Source organism: Colossoma macropomum, unplaced genomic scaffold (assembly GCF_904425465.1).
Source record: "Colossoma macropomum unplaced genomic scaffold, Colossoma_macropomum, whole genome shotgun sequence".
Classification (NCBI taxonomy): domain Eukaryota; kingdom Metazoa; phylum Chordata; class Actinopteri; order Characiformes; family Serrasalmidae; genus Colossoma; species Colossoma macropomum.
The window spans coordinates 39,733,524-39,748,883 of record NW_023494787.1 but is presented as its reverse complement, the minus strand read 5'-3'; the positions used below and the strand labels follow the sequence as shown (position 1 = coordinate 39,748,883).

Genomic DNA, 15,360 nt, shown 5'->3' with positions numbered 1-15,360 from the left:
AACGTATTCAGAACTCCCTCACCTTTGGCTTGTGCCTTCAACCAAATCACTGTTATTTGTGACAACACACTTCCTCTAGTTTTATATTGCCTAAGAATATAACCTTTCATTAGGAGATTCGGGTAAGTTGTTGGATCCTCCTCTCTCAAGACACAAAGGTTGAGTTCCACAAGTGTTAAGAGCACCTGGCAACCTTTCTGCACATCTGCTGTTTGTGATGTAGGACTTTCTTGCATGTGTTCCAGCATTTCTAAAGCAAGAAACAAAAATCATGAAAGATATAAAGAAACAGATATGCACTTGGCAACAGTTCACAAAGATTTGCCAAACCAATAGCAATTTTTTCTTTTTTCACTTTAACACATTTCTTCATACCTCATATTTTTCATATTGTAGCATAAGTGAGTGGTTGACGGTGGTCCAGTGGTTTAAGATTGCAAAAGGCAAAAAGCCCCCAATAAGCCCACCTACATATAAGTAAACATTTGTTATGAATCTCTCTTTTTAGATAATCAATCAAGTTTTATGTAATTTTATTTAAAGAAACTGCTGAAATATAAAACAGAAAAGATGGAAAGTCTTTGCAGGCCCTTATATCAAGCCTTCTTGCATTCCTAATAGGCTCATAAGCATGTGTAATTGCTTATAAGCAGCTATAGCTGCTTGCATAACAATTTATAAAACAAGAGTATACCTTTATAATGTCAGGTTTCATAACACATTATAATATCTGTCCATTAGAACATTGCAAATGTGCATGCTGCCCTATAAGACACTATAATGAGGTTCTGGTATATGTTCTGCAGACCCAGGCAACATCAGGGAAATATCTGTTGGGTATAATCATCTCTGCCCCCAACAGCTATGGGAGACATTGGAGAAGATTCTGTATGGAGTGTGAGAATAAGGGCTGATTTTGGTGGACCTTTTTTCTAAATGTCTGCATAATTAGTTGGTTAGGTGGTGATGGGAACCAGACATCTTAAGCCTCTAAAAAGTCCCTCACAAAAAGCCATTACATGAAAAAAGTATGAAAACGTTACCCGATGTCTGAGACATCAGGGTTCACCACTGCTTTTGTGTTTAATAAAGAGCTTTTGTCTAAAGCGCAACATTGCCCGCATCTCCTTCTTTGTCAAGATGTCACATTTGGTGTCAGAAGTGGGATAGTGCCCACCAGCAAGAAGAAGAAGAAGAAGAAGAAGAATGAGCCCGGCTGAAGACTGCAGAGGAAAAAGCATTGTGGCAATGACGGACAGCGAAGATGGCAAAAGAGGCAGTGCAGCGAGGACTGGCGGCAGAGCCAGGAGGGAGGATGCTTGGACAGCAGACATTGTTTTGTATTGAATTCTCCTATACCACATACAATCTGTTTGATATGTTGTCCCATTTTATCAGTTTATGAGAAATGATCAAACAAGAAAAGAGCAAGTCAAATTACAATAATATATGGGTTAAGCAGATAAGTTCATGCTTTTGTAGAGGTCATTATCATTAATATCATTAATATCAATAATATCATTGCCTGATATTATTTTTGCAATGTTTTCTTGTTTTTCCAAATTACACCTTTGATTAATATTAGAGATATGTAACATGAGAATGTTTAAATGTTGTTTAAATGTGGTCAGACAGTAGCAACTTGAAAACAAAATAGAACATCAAATAGTGGCACAAAAAGACTGAATTTTTTTTTTTATTTATATGACATCTATAAGACTTTATTTTATAAATCTGTGAATAATACGTGAGTAACGTATTACGTTACCCATGGTTCATGTTGGGGTAGTGCTGGGCTGGGCATTTCTTGTCCAAAAAGAGTTGAAGTGCCTTTTTAAAATAAAAGAGCATTTGCCTGCACACGCAGTGTTTTCTGTGTCTTCTTCTATGCTAATGCTGCATTATCTTGTTTGCCTCTCAGAATTCTGAAATGGTTTGCTTTCTAAGACCACTTAAAGCGCAGTTTTCATTATGTGTTCAGGACAGTCCCTCCACATTAAACTCAGATCTTAAACTAAAAGATTTACATTGGCACAAAACTCACAGCATCAGGTACATTTTTTAAATACTTAAACTCTTTAAATATTTTACACTGAAAATTCAAGTGAGCTTATACAAGATGTGGTTTATTAGGGGCTTTTCCTTGTATGTTTGTTTCAAATTTTACATTCAGTTAAGGAAAAAATAAATGAGGAAGAGAGAGGTTCATACTTCTGATCAGCTCCCGTAGTGCCTTATAATTCTCATAAATGAATAACTCTATATCACCGAGCGCACTGCCACACAGGCCTACACAAATACAAAAAAGAACAATTGGTAAGATAACAACATTGAAAAAAACTTGATGAAAACAGATTTAAAACCAAATAGGACCACAGCCCATTACATAAACCCAGTATAGTCCAGATGTTTACAGTTCCCTCCTTGATAACCCCCAGCCAGGTCATATTTTTGCTGTAAATGTGTTTGGAAAGAAGCTGTAGCAAAAAATATGGAACAAATGGAACAAAATATAGACTGGCTTGGCATCCCTGAGGCTTTGGCAGCATGTTTTGCCATACAGAAAGCCATAATTTCTAAATCTACTTTGACCTGTATTTAAATGAAAACAGCACAAAGACAATATATTTAATGTTTTATCTTATCAGTTTCATTGTTTTTTGTACATATATGCTCATTCTGAAATTAATGCCTGCAACATATTCCAAAAAGGTGGGCCTGGAGCAATTTAAGGCTGGGAAAGTTGTTGAATATTCAGAAAAGAATTAAAATAGGTGATGTAATCATGCTTGGGTATAAAAGGAGCATTCAATTCCAAGTCCTTTATAAGCAGGGACGGTTCAGGACTTGCCACTTTGCCAACAAGTGCATCAGCAATAGTCCAACTGTTTAATGTTCTTCAACCAGTGTTTGCAAGAATTTTAGGCATTTCACCCTCTACAATGCGTAATAACAACAGAAGAAAAAAATCTCTGTGCATAAAGGGCAAGGCCAGAAATCACATCTGAAAGTATCAAGTTTTTGGAACATGTTGCACGCATCATATTTGAAATGAGCATATATTTACAAAAACATTGAATTAATAAAGTAAAATATCAAAATCATATCTTTGTACTGTTTTCAACTTAATACAGGTCAAAGAGAATGTACTAATGACTGTTTTCTATTTTTCTTAGCGTTTCACATTCTGTCCCAACTTTTGGAACTCGGTATAAAATCGTTACAAAATTTTAGGTCATTTGTTTCATCAGACCCGTGTTGTATGTAAATGAAAGCATTTATGTTTTCTTCCATTATTTATATGGACGAAATATATACTAGCAGTAAAATGGTTTGTACTGAAGAGCTTGGTGATTTTAAACATGGCACTATAATGCCTTTTTTTCCACAAGTGAGTTTATGAAATTTGTCCCATGCTAGATCAGCCCCAGTCAATTCTAAGTGCTATTATTGTGGAATAGAAGCTTCTACGAGCAACAACAGCTTACACAGTGGGGCTGCCAAGCGTTGAAGTGCATAGCCCATAAAAATGGCCTATCCTCTGTTGCTTCACTCACTACAGAGTTCCAAACTGCCAAGAGCTTCATGAAATGGTTTTTCAAGCAGGGCAAAGTGGCACTTACTATCTTCAAAGTGGGGCTTTGTGAGTAAAAAAATTGATTAGATAACTGATTAGTGATTAGATAACTGATTAGTGACTTGTTGCCAAAAATAATTGCTGTGCAATTCCAGATGGCATGTACTGTATGTAGTTCTTTGGAGGGTTTAGTGTGCAATTGGGGAAAAAAATGGAGTCTATAATACCCATTTTAAACGTTTACTCAGTGTAGTTGTTTTTAACAGAACATGTTACCTTGTAAGTACAACATGTCAGTCTCAGGCTGGTCTTCAATCTTCTTTCCATTTTCAAATTGACTTCCAAAACAGGAAGAATCCACAAAGGCTCCAGTGAGAGAATAACCTGACTCATCTGGAGTGATCTCAAACCAGACATCTACAGACAGAAATTACGGGATTCATTTTTTATTAATTTTTGACAAATATCAGGTATCAGAATCACCATCCTCTTTAAAATACAGACAAAAATGAATACATACAGTCAGGAAACATATATAATAAAATGAAAAGAGTCTAATAAAAAAATAAAAATACAGTTATTGTCACACCAATTGGGAAAGCAACCACATCACATGACCACAGCACCTTCTCCCAGTCTCTCTCGGAGTCATTATGTTCATTGGCAAACTTGAGGCGGGCCTGGACGTGAGCCTTCTTGAGCAGAGGAACCTGGCGTGCACTGCAGGATTTTAAACCATTACGTCTCAGTGTATTACCAATGGTTTTTTTGGAGACTGTGGTTCCAGCTGCCTTGAGATCATTAACCAGCTCCTCCCGTGTAGTTCTTGGCTGATTTTTAGCCTTTCTCATGATCAATGAGACTCCACAAGGTGATATCTTGCATGGAGCTCCAGGCCTAGGTCGATTGACAGTAATGTTGTACTTCTTCCACTTCCGAATAATTGCACCAACAGTTGTCACCTTCTCATCCAGCTTCTTACTTATGGCTTTGTAGCCCATTCCAGCCTTGTATAGGTCAACAATTTAGTCCCTGACATCTTTAGACAGCTCTTTAGTCTTGCCCATGGTGGAGATGTTGGAGTGTCACTGAATCTGTTGGCAGGTGGCCTTTTATACAGGTGACAATTTGGGACAGGTGTCTCTCATGCAGGTAACGACTTCACTGAAATTAGGGTGTGTCAGTGGTCTGTGGGGGCCAACATTAGTCAGATTTCAATTGGGAAAGCAACCACATCACATGCAGATATTGCAGGTGATTTAGCTTTATTTATTTTTTTATATAATATTAAGCAGTAGTCTGCTTAAAGAAAACAGCCATAAAGGAATAATAACCATTACTCATAAATATGCTATGAACAGTCAATCAACTTAAAGTCTCAAACTTTGTGTGGTGGTGGGACAGGCCCATAATACTTATCCATTCCATTCAATATCCATCCATGCATGTAACATGCACTTTAGTCAGGATAACGTGGCTTCCATCACTTTTATGGTGAAGGCAAAGCAAGGCAAATTTATAAAGGACATTTCTTACAAAATTATCAGCACCTTGAGTGAGGAAAGTCAAAGAGGCACCACTCGATTGTACTTTGAAGTAATGCCAAAAAAGGAATCATTCCTTGGGATAACAGTGCTTGTCACATTTAACCTCAGTTACACAGGATAACCAATGCACAGTTATACTTGTGCCTTATCCAAAACCGTAAGTGAGGAAGAACATCACTAAAAATAAAACCTCCAAAGGAATTGGGATAACAGTGTTAGCCTTTACCCCAAGAAAGTTAAACTTAGTTTAAGTAACATTTTCCACAATTATGTATAGAGTGTTGAATGAACAGTACATTTTATATATGAATAATTAGCGTAAAAAGTAGAAAGAATAGCATATTGCAAAATACAAATGCTTGAGAAAAAAGAAATGAAAAAAAGTTGAAAGTCTAGGCAAAAAAGTGTCAAAAAACTTTCTGTCCAAAGGGATAAAGCCAGGTCATTTTATGCTGACAGTCCAGAAAAGAGGAGTTTCACTGAAAATAATAAATAAAATGAGGACTTTTATTTTGAAAAACATCTTTCGGTAAAATGACATTGTAGTCCATATTAATATCATGTAAAACATGTATAGTTTACGAATGTTGATTTAAGCATTCATGAACGTGTTATAAAGTGTTTATAAAGTGTTTAGGTGATATGAATGTGTTATGTAGACACCCCTCAAAGAAAGTGTTACCGATATGGTGTGGTGTACGCTCTGTGTATACATTTAAAATTAATGAATTGATGAACTAGATTAGGCAACACTTTACCATAAGGGTACATGAAATAGCACTAATTCGTGCATTATTGTCTGTGTGAGTAATGATTATTTCATACATGTCATCACAAGTCATCATGAATATGAATAAGAAGTGACCATGTCTTATGCATACCTTAAGGCTGGAGCTATACATTAATTCAGGTAATAATTAAGGTACCAGTTTCATCAGTTACAATCAGTTATTCATGATGTTCATACAGGTCTTCATGACAGAATCAGCTCCTTAATTATGGAAAAAAAAAAAACTGAATGGTGAGCCTCCAGCTCATAAAATAGGAGTGTTAAATAATATATTTAGCATTACTATAGTATTACTTCTTCATGGGTTCATGATATCTGTGGCCCTCAAAATAAAGTGGTGAAATATTCCAACACTCCTTTGTGTTGCCGATGAAATGCCGAAAATAAGCATTTTGTATTTACTCAGAATATACATACCTCTGTGGAGGACATAAACTATTCACTTTAATACTGTGTGAGGTGGAATAAAACAATTAAAAATCAGCAGTCCACAGTGAGGGCCACACTGATGACCACGCCTTCCTTGAAAAATTGCTTTGTCTTTACCTCAAAATCAAACATAAAGGCAAAAAGCACACTCCTTGTGAGTGTAGCTCGGTGTGTTCGCTTATGGCTAACATATTAGCTGTAGGCTAGTCTTGACTTTAGGTTAACTAAAACTTTACTGTGTGTTTTGAGTAGTAACGTTGCCGTCTGCTAATGTTACCTGGTGTTATTATATTCCACATCGGTCCAGACCACTTAAAGTAACTGTCAGAGAGCTAACATTGCTGTCTAACATTAGATCGACTCAAATAAAAAAGAATCTTTTCAAGAATTAGTCATGGTGTGTCTTTGCTCTTGACTGATTTTATTTATATTTTAACATCTTTAAAACTAATCTTTACATCTTTATATTTATTCGGTTATCCTAATTCTGTTCAGCAGGATATACTTGTTAAGGTGGTGTTTTACATCCTATTTTATTCTGTCAATTTTTTAATTTAAAGTATGTTTAAAATTGTTTGGAGATTTGATTATTCTTTAAAAACTAATTATGGATCTTGGTTTCTTTATGATGACTGAAAATGTTATATGTTACCTATAACTTATCATATATACCTATAACTTATCACATAGGCTCAAAGGCCTTTGTGATGGTCTCATAGTGTTAATTTCTTGCTTAGAATCCAATCTAGTCCAGCAGAGCACAACTGTCCTTGATCTCTCTGGGTACGTAAGATGGTCCTCCTTTTCCCCATCACTCAACATGACGTTAGCCAGTGCAGGCATCTGTTAACTGATGGAACAGAACTAGCAGTTAGTGTTCTCCTCCAGCATGTTGAGCTGTCCAGTGATGTGGTATGAAAAGACATGGTGGAGCTTCACTTGTCCCAGAGGAAGCACATTCTAACCTTCAGCTTTCCCAGCTTGTAGTAACATGTGACAGGGGGAGACCTAGCTAGCAGGTGGAACTGAAGGACGTAATGCTTTAGTAAAGCTAAATATTACACCACTTTACTTTCAGGGCCACACTTATCATGAACCCATGAAAAAGTAATGCCAATATATAACTCAACACTGTTCTGTGAAGCAGTGGCTCAATCTTTTCCAGATCATGAAGACCTGTATGAACATCATGAATAATGTATTTTATTTGATGATATTGATACCTTAACAAGTCTCTGAATTAATATATTGCTCCTGTCTTAAGGCATTAATAAGACATGGTAACTTTATGCATCGTCATTATGACACAGGTATGGATTACTGATTACTTGTGCAAAAAATAATGCATGAATTAATTTTGTTTCATGTACCCTTACTGTAAAGTGTTGCCATAGGTTCTTTGAAATTAGTTTTTTTACCATACATCACAACCACTGAGACACGCATAAAAACACACACTCGCACATGTGATAAATTACCTGCATTCAAGTTGTCATGTTTACACTGCTTGTCAATCGCAGTGTAAATGGGATACGGGTCATTGGCATAGTTGCTCCTCTGCTCTGTAAGTTTGTGTTCATCGATCTGTGAAATACAGAAAATACAGATCTCTGTGTTTTAAAGCGTTAATGTATGTCATCATTATAGTCCTGATTTACTAAAATCCCAAATAAAGAATAATTTACAAAGAATAATGGCATAAATGATGACATCTGCAAAAAGATGGTAGGATGCTTTCGCTAAAGATTCTTGACGGTTTAGGTTTTTAATTTTTTCTGGTGTTGTTTTTCCTTGTTACATCTCAGTTGTCTCATTTTAGTTTATCATTTTCATTGTGCTACAAGAGCTAATCATGAGTGGATGTCTACTTCATAGAAAGCCAACCATTTGTGCTCAACGGCCTATAATTTAGTGATCTAGGTCTGCTTATAACATTGGTTATGTCAGTGTTATGTAGTATTGAAGTAAAGTGTTATAAAATAAACTTTACTACTGTTTTGCAGAGCAAAAGGGAACAATTAATATCATTTTTTAAAATTGTGTTATATAATTTTTTTTATGAAAGTATAAGGTATAAATCTGCAATGTTGGTATAAAGGTATAATTCTGCAATGTTGGTATAAAGGTATAAATCTGCAATGTTGGTATAAAGGTATAAATCTGCAATGTTGTGCAATATTCTTACCTCTTTCATCAAGTCAGACACAACCAGTGCTGCCCAGATATCTGTCAGGCTGAAGTTGTCTTTTTTCTTGTATTCTCTTAGTTTTTTAGCCCTCTCCCACCAACTGACTTTGCCTTCAACAAGCCTGTGGACGATGTTATCTTTTAGAGTCTTAAGTTTGGTGGACCAGTCTGGTTCTTTATATAATGACACCATGCACCTTCAAAGAACAGAAGAATGAGTGTTTTAATTCAACAACAAACATCTAAAATTCTGTTATATTGAAACAACTTGTCAGAATACAAAGCATGCTACAACTTTGGACAATAAATTGGATCTTCATGTAAATGTCTACAGAAAACAATATGTATGTGTGTGAGCATTGTGAAATATAATGTATTGAAAGTCAGGTTTATCCATGTGTGTCCATTAGGGGTGGGAATCTCTAGGCACCTCACGATTCGATTCGATTACGATTCAGAGGCTGCGATGTGATTATAAAACGATTATCGATGCATCTCAATGCATCTTTTTTTCTATAAAGGATTTCTACTTTCTCACTGTGTGAGGACTTGGTAGTTTTAAAGCAAAGTATTTGTAATGATCCATAATGCATTTACTGTGTCTTCGAGACGGGATGTGTGCAACACAGCACGAGAGCCCTGGTTTGCAACAACTGAGAACATAGCAACGAAGGCTCGCCGAGCGAGTAGCAAACAAAAAAGGAAAAGAGAAAGACAGACAAACATTTGAAGATGAATGGACTTATTCACACTTATAAGCAGCGCAGTTGGTTTCCTAGTACGTTAAATCTGCAACGAGAGACTGTCAAACACTAAATAGTTGCGAAGATGAAGTCGCTTCTCTTTCTAATTTTCCCGTTCCACCTTAAATAGCGCTGCATTTACGTTCTGGCACCTCAGTCAGAATTTAAGGTTGAACGGGAAAATTCGAACAAGAAGCTGTAGAATAAGAAGTGACTTCAGGCTCGTAAATCAGTCAAACTTTGAGAGACATTTTACAAGAAACTATTCAACTTTTGAGGAAAAGTTTTCTGGCGGAGATGGGAAGAAAAGCAGCTATAGCTTAAAGCAGAGCAAAGTAAATCTGCGCTCTCGTTTATATTGTTTAGCCTATACTAGGACGTACTGAGACATATTGGACATTAAATGTTGTGACTCCCAAGGTGATTTGATTTTTGTTGAAAGGACAAAATGGCTCTTCTTAACATTTGAGTTGTGACTCCCTCACGTCCGCATCGCGATGCATCTAAGAATCATTTTTTTCCCGCACCCCTAATGGCCATGAATTTAAGTATGTACTGAGTTCAGGATAAACATGAGAGGTGCTGTTTTTATGTGTTTATTTGTTTGTTTTTTTGGATTCTTTTTTTATATTTGCATATATCAACATTATACTTGATTTTTATGTGATTTAGTCTAAACATATGGACCTAAATAAGTAATTGACATATCTGGTATGGGTCAGTACCAGGTAGATCCTGAAACTCCACACAGGTACATGATGCAGTCCAGCAGTCTATCTTCTTTCAGCTGACTCAGTAATCCCAGCAGTCCAACCATAGCTCTCAAACCACCACCAGAGCCCAGCACTGCGATGTTAGGCACCTCATCCTGCCAACATTCAAACACAGATTCTAAATGCCTAAAACAAATAACAGCTGTGCTTCTGCTGCTTCACTAAACTAGAATAAATGCATTGCTAGATGTGTTTATATTGTATCAGGTTTTGAATAATCTCAAAGACTCAAAAACAAAACTAGAAGCACAATAGCATAGCATAGCTCTGTGTAGCACCACATAATGACAAATTAATACTTGGCCCGCAACACAGGATAATTAGACCAATTTTGTGAAACACAGTGTTGAGGTCATACATGAAGACTGTTAACCAATAAGAACCAAACTGAATGAAAGGATAAAAATCATTTTTTCCTAATTTTTTCCTAATCTACGTTGAAAAAAAGCTAACACTTTTCTGTAGGTCAAGTAAATAAGGCTACGTAAGCCTTTCATGACAGCTGACTTTTCAATGTCAAGTTGACAACACCTATATCAAGTGACACAGGTCTGACCTTTGTTGACCTTAAGTGTTCTTATAACACTTTTTGTGGTGTAATGACAGCATGTTATGACAGCTGACTTTTTATACCTAACTCATTTTTATAAGCATAAATTTTATAAGCATAAATATGACACTTTACTTAACAGAATGTCATAATAGAGTATCAGTATCAAAACCAATTTCGGTGTTACCACAAAGTGTCGGAGCCTGTTTTTGAAAGTGCTCACCTTTATTTGACTTTGCCACCAGTCTCACTTGTCAGGTAACATAACATCGCTGTCCAAAGAAAACCATGTATCTCCATTTTTATTTTTCTACATTATTTCAACACACCAGCCGTCCTTTACATTGTTTCAAAAAAAATTCATGATGAATGGACCAACAGAAATGCTCAAAAATCACAGAATAAAACCTCTTTACACTGAAATGTAAGAGTGTGTTTGCCATCTCCTGTAAAGTTGCTATTTTGGAAATACTTGTTTTTCTTTGGACAGTGACGATAATCAACATTATGTGTTTGACATACCTAAAACACACTGAACTACAAAATCAATCATCATAAAATGCTATGACATTTCACCCCAAAGTGTTGTGAAATGTCAGCAGGCCTGGATCATCCCATGGGTTTTATGGACATGTGCCCATAAAATCCATGGGATGAGCCACTAGGGAGCCTCCACGAGCAATACTAAACCAAATCTAAACAACTGTTTTGGCTCACGGTGGGAACCTTACTAGTGGCAAAACGAAAAAAGGGAACTAACTTGTCAGTGTGTTACTGCCGATCACAATCCTGACACTCACCACATCACGTCCATTTTCTGCTTCAATCACTGCTTAGAAACCGTTCCACTATCTGCCATTACTTTGGTTAAGCTCTAATGTTTTCTAGCAGTGAGCCAGTGTTCCTTTGAATGTACTTTGAATTTAAAGTTTCAATGCCCATTTCCAAAGCCAAGTATAAAATGTCAGCCTGAGTTAAAGAAAAAAGTTTCATCGTTCTTGCCTGTAGTGATCTGCAAACTGTCATCAAAGCTATGATATAAATGGGAAAAAAATACATTTTCATCTTCTTACGCTTTGACTTGGCTTTTAAGTTTGCTACTTTTTTCTGTCTTTATGTACATTTCAGCTGTCCAATTTTAATTTAAATCATCTGTATTTGGGTTAATGTGTTGCTTGTGAAGAGTGGACACATGCTTTATAAGGAAATGTTGCATTGGTTTTTTGGGTTTATGTTAACCTGTGCTCTCGGTAATGTGTGTGCAACCTTGCTATTGTTTTGTCTCGCCTTGAAAATAAATACGCTTAAAGCAGTTAGGTGCCCGACACTGCGGTTAGTGTGCTGCCATCGTGGTGCTGCATAGGCAACTTTACCTCACTACCTACCTCACTGCAGGATAAACCATGCTGCTTCAGGCACTGCAGAATGGTCTCCCTCCTTCTGGCCAAATGCTGCCTCTCTGCTTCATTCACAGAATGACCAGTTCTCACCTCGCTGCTGCACACATTGCACAGAATTAGTAGAACAGTTAATATTTTTCATTCATATAGAATATCTGCATGTGCTGAGGCCAGTCTTTTAGTGGTAGTTTTCCACAGCTGTAAAATGACTGACTAGCTTGACGGTATAGACTGAAACAAATTTCTTTTCTGGATTGAAAACAAGAAATGAACTGAAAAGAAGGGCTAGCTGTGGTCAGGTAGATAGAAGTGTGCATAAATATGTTGCAAAAAATTACATCACAACAGTATAATTTAGAATTTATTATTGCAATTTGTCTCCAGTTCTCAAACTGAAATTGAAAGTAAAAACTGGCAAAAATACCAGCTTATCATCTGACCCATCCCTGACAAAATGGGATGAAAAGAGCAAACATGAGAAGCACTGTTTACAAAATCAGTTATTAAAAATTACAAACAACATACTGTTTAATTGATGCTGCCATCTACTGTAATAATTCTGCAACACTAGAAAGCTGTGTTCGGTGTTCATGCTATGACATACTTACTCAATGTTATTTAGGAACACTTTACCACACTGCAGGACAGTATAAAGAAGTAAACAACAGAATCATCATATTAGGTTCTTACCTGCTTATGAATAAGGAAGTGAAACTTTTAGCAGAGCACTTTTGGAAATATACTGTTGGTTGAAAGACAAGTGACAACAATGGCATGGCTTTTATTATATTGACTATAAAATAGGTGGTAAACAAAAAAAAACAGTCAGTAATTACTCAACACAGATGGCTAACTGTCATAATGAAGAGTAAATTCAAAAGTAGAACACTGCCAAACTTGATTAATGTTAACTTCAGCATTAAACATCCAAGTCCAGAGAATGATTATGATTATGTTTTAATTGATGTTTTACAGACACTTTTATCTGCAAAGACGAGTGAAAAGTACATAAAGGTACGTGATTCAAAATGCATGAATCTCTAGCAGTTAAACAGATAAAGCACAACAACTTAAGAACATTTCTTTTTACTCTTTGGATCTACCTCCTATTCCAGCCCATTATCACAATGCACACCTGTAGAATCGATGGTTCATTTAGAGTGTATTAGCATTACCGTGCACTGTCATGACATCACTTTCCAGTGATGAGGTAGGTTGTTTATTAAGGGTATTGCCTTACTTCATTATTTAGATATACAACCCCATTTCCAAAAAAATTGGGATGCTGTGCAAAATGTAAATAAACATAGAATGCACTGACAACAAGCTGAGTGGTCTTTAGCCCAGAGGACATGGTGTCCATGATTTTCAAAAAGAATTTCAAATGTTGATTTGTCGGATCTCAGGACACTTTTCCACTCCACCTCAGTCCATTTTAAATGAGCTCAGGCCCAGAGAAGGTGGCGGCATTTCTGGATCCTGTTTATATATGGTTTCTGCTTTGCATTTTAGAGTTTTAACTTGCATTTGTGGATGCAGTGTCGAACTATTTTCACAGACAGTGTTTTTCAGAAGTGTTTCTGAAGGTGCATGGTGTCATTTCCACTAGAGAATCATGTCTGTTTTAATGAAGTGCTGCCTGAGGGCCCAAAGATCATGGCCAGCACATACTGGTTTTTGGCCTTGTCCCTTGCATACAGAGATTTCTCCAGATTCTGTGAATCTTTTAATGATATTATATACCGTAGCTGATGAAAAGCAAAAGTTCTTTGCTATTTTATGTTGAGAAACCTTATTCTTGAATTGTTGCACTATTTGATTGTGCAGTCTTTCACAGAGTGGTGAACCACTCCTCATCTTTACTTCTGAAAGACTCAGCCTCTCTGGGATGCTTTTTTATACCCAATCATGTTACTGACCTGTTGTCAATCAACCACCAGGTTTTTTTTTAGCATTACACAACTTTACCAGCCTTTTGTTGCCCCCGTCTCAACTTTTTTGGAATGTGTTGTTGGCATCAAATTCAAAATGGGCATTTTTTTTTTATAAAAAAGAAACAATAAAATTTCTCAGTTTCAACATTTGTCATGTTGTCTTTGTACTATTGTCAATTAAATATATGGTTTAAGTGATTTGCACATCATTGCATTTTGTTTTTATTTACATTTTGCACAGTGTCCCAACTTTTTTGGAAATGGTGTTGTAGATGATAAAATACAGAATTATGCTAATGTTTCTTAAGAAGAGATCAAATACTCTATATAGCCTACATCTCAGTAGAGCACAGGATTCCTTTCCAAGCTAAAACAACAATTTCAAAAAATCTTAACAACAGTTAATACTATGGCTCTCAACTAATATCTCAGGGAGGTTTGCTTGCTTTCAGGGACCCAGTATTGATTTATTCTTCTTAGTAAATTATGCTAACATAATATGACAGATAACATAGTCAAGAGTGTGCTGTTTTCTTTGTAATGAGCTGTAATGAGACAAATGTTCTTAGTTTTGTTGTAGTTTTGTTGAGTCTGTTTTTGGTCTTGAGGCTGTAAATCAGGGGTCATCAATCTTATCTACCAGGGGCTGATGTGGCTACAGGTTTTCAGTCCAACCAAGCAGGAGCACACTTTATCAATTGTTTGAAGACTGAAACCAACTGATTAAACAAGTGGAATCACATGTGCTCCTGCTTGGTTGGAATGAAAACCTGTAACCATACCAGGCCTTTGTGGATAACATTGGCAACCACTGCTGTAAATTTATGGTCTCAGTCTTGTCTCAGTCTCAACATCATTTGGACTCGGTCTTGTCTTGTTTTCAGGGAAAGGATGCAGAAATTGTTCTAGGGACCAGCTGAGTGCAATGCCTCCATCTGAGGTGACTGAAAGCTGATTTTTTTCTTATCAATGTCAACAATACCTTCAAACTTCTCTACATCATGTGTCTCAGGTCTGCTATGTGCCTGATTAATTCACAGCAGTAGATACAGCATGAAAGAATTAAGAAATAAACTGAATTATCAAATAAATCCACTGAAAGTGCAGAATTAACAAAAGTCCAAAAGAGGTTGAGATGAGACTGTTATTTCACAGTCTCGAGACTAAGACTGGACTCGAGTAGAACAATACTAGGTAATTCACTCCAGAAAAATTTGTAAAAATTTGCAGGCTTGTAAAAACTATAGATTCACAGTGGATCAAAATTATGGATCTTGTCGACAATCACTCAAATTACTTCCCCAGGTAAAACTAATATAACTCAAATAGGGCTACAGAAAGTAATTTACTCCAGTTTATTAATTTAGCAGACTTATCACATACGTAACAGATTAAAACCACAGATCTCAACAGTAATCACTCAAAACACT

General features: G+C 36.3%; 1 protein-coding gene across 1 annotated transcript; it reads right to left on the bottom strand.

The window, feature by feature from the left end:
• Positions 1-818: 818 nt before the first annotated feature.
• Positions 819-13,116, bottom strand: LOC118804951 (cytosolic phospholipase A2 gamma-like). The gene is made up of 8 exons (XM_036565542.1): positions 13,100-13,116; positions 11,982-12,093; positions 9,999-10,141; positions 8,529-8,727; positions 7,822-7,927; positions 3,854-3,994; positions 2,212-2,289; positions 819-862 (listed from the first exon to the last, which is right to left on the bottom strand). Exons 1-8 carry the CDS (start codon positions 13,114-13,116, stop codon positions 819-821), a joined length of 840 nt encoding a protein of 279 aa, XP_036421435.1.
• Positions 13,117-15,360: the final 2,244 nt, after the last annotated feature.

What these genes read in the sequence shown, in the direction of transcription:
- LOC118804951 (XM_036565542.1), bottom strand. An exon ending in GGAGTTTCAGGATCTACCTG is followed by an intron (nt 8,728 to 9,998) that starts GTACTGACCCAT and finishes TGTTCTTTGAAG; the next exon opens with GTGCATGGTGTCATTATATA. An exon ending in TGACATGTTGTACTTACAAG is followed by an intron (nt 2,290 to 3,853) that starts GTAACATGTTCT and finishes GTATTTGTGTAG; the next exon opens with GCCTGTGTGGCAGTGCGCTC.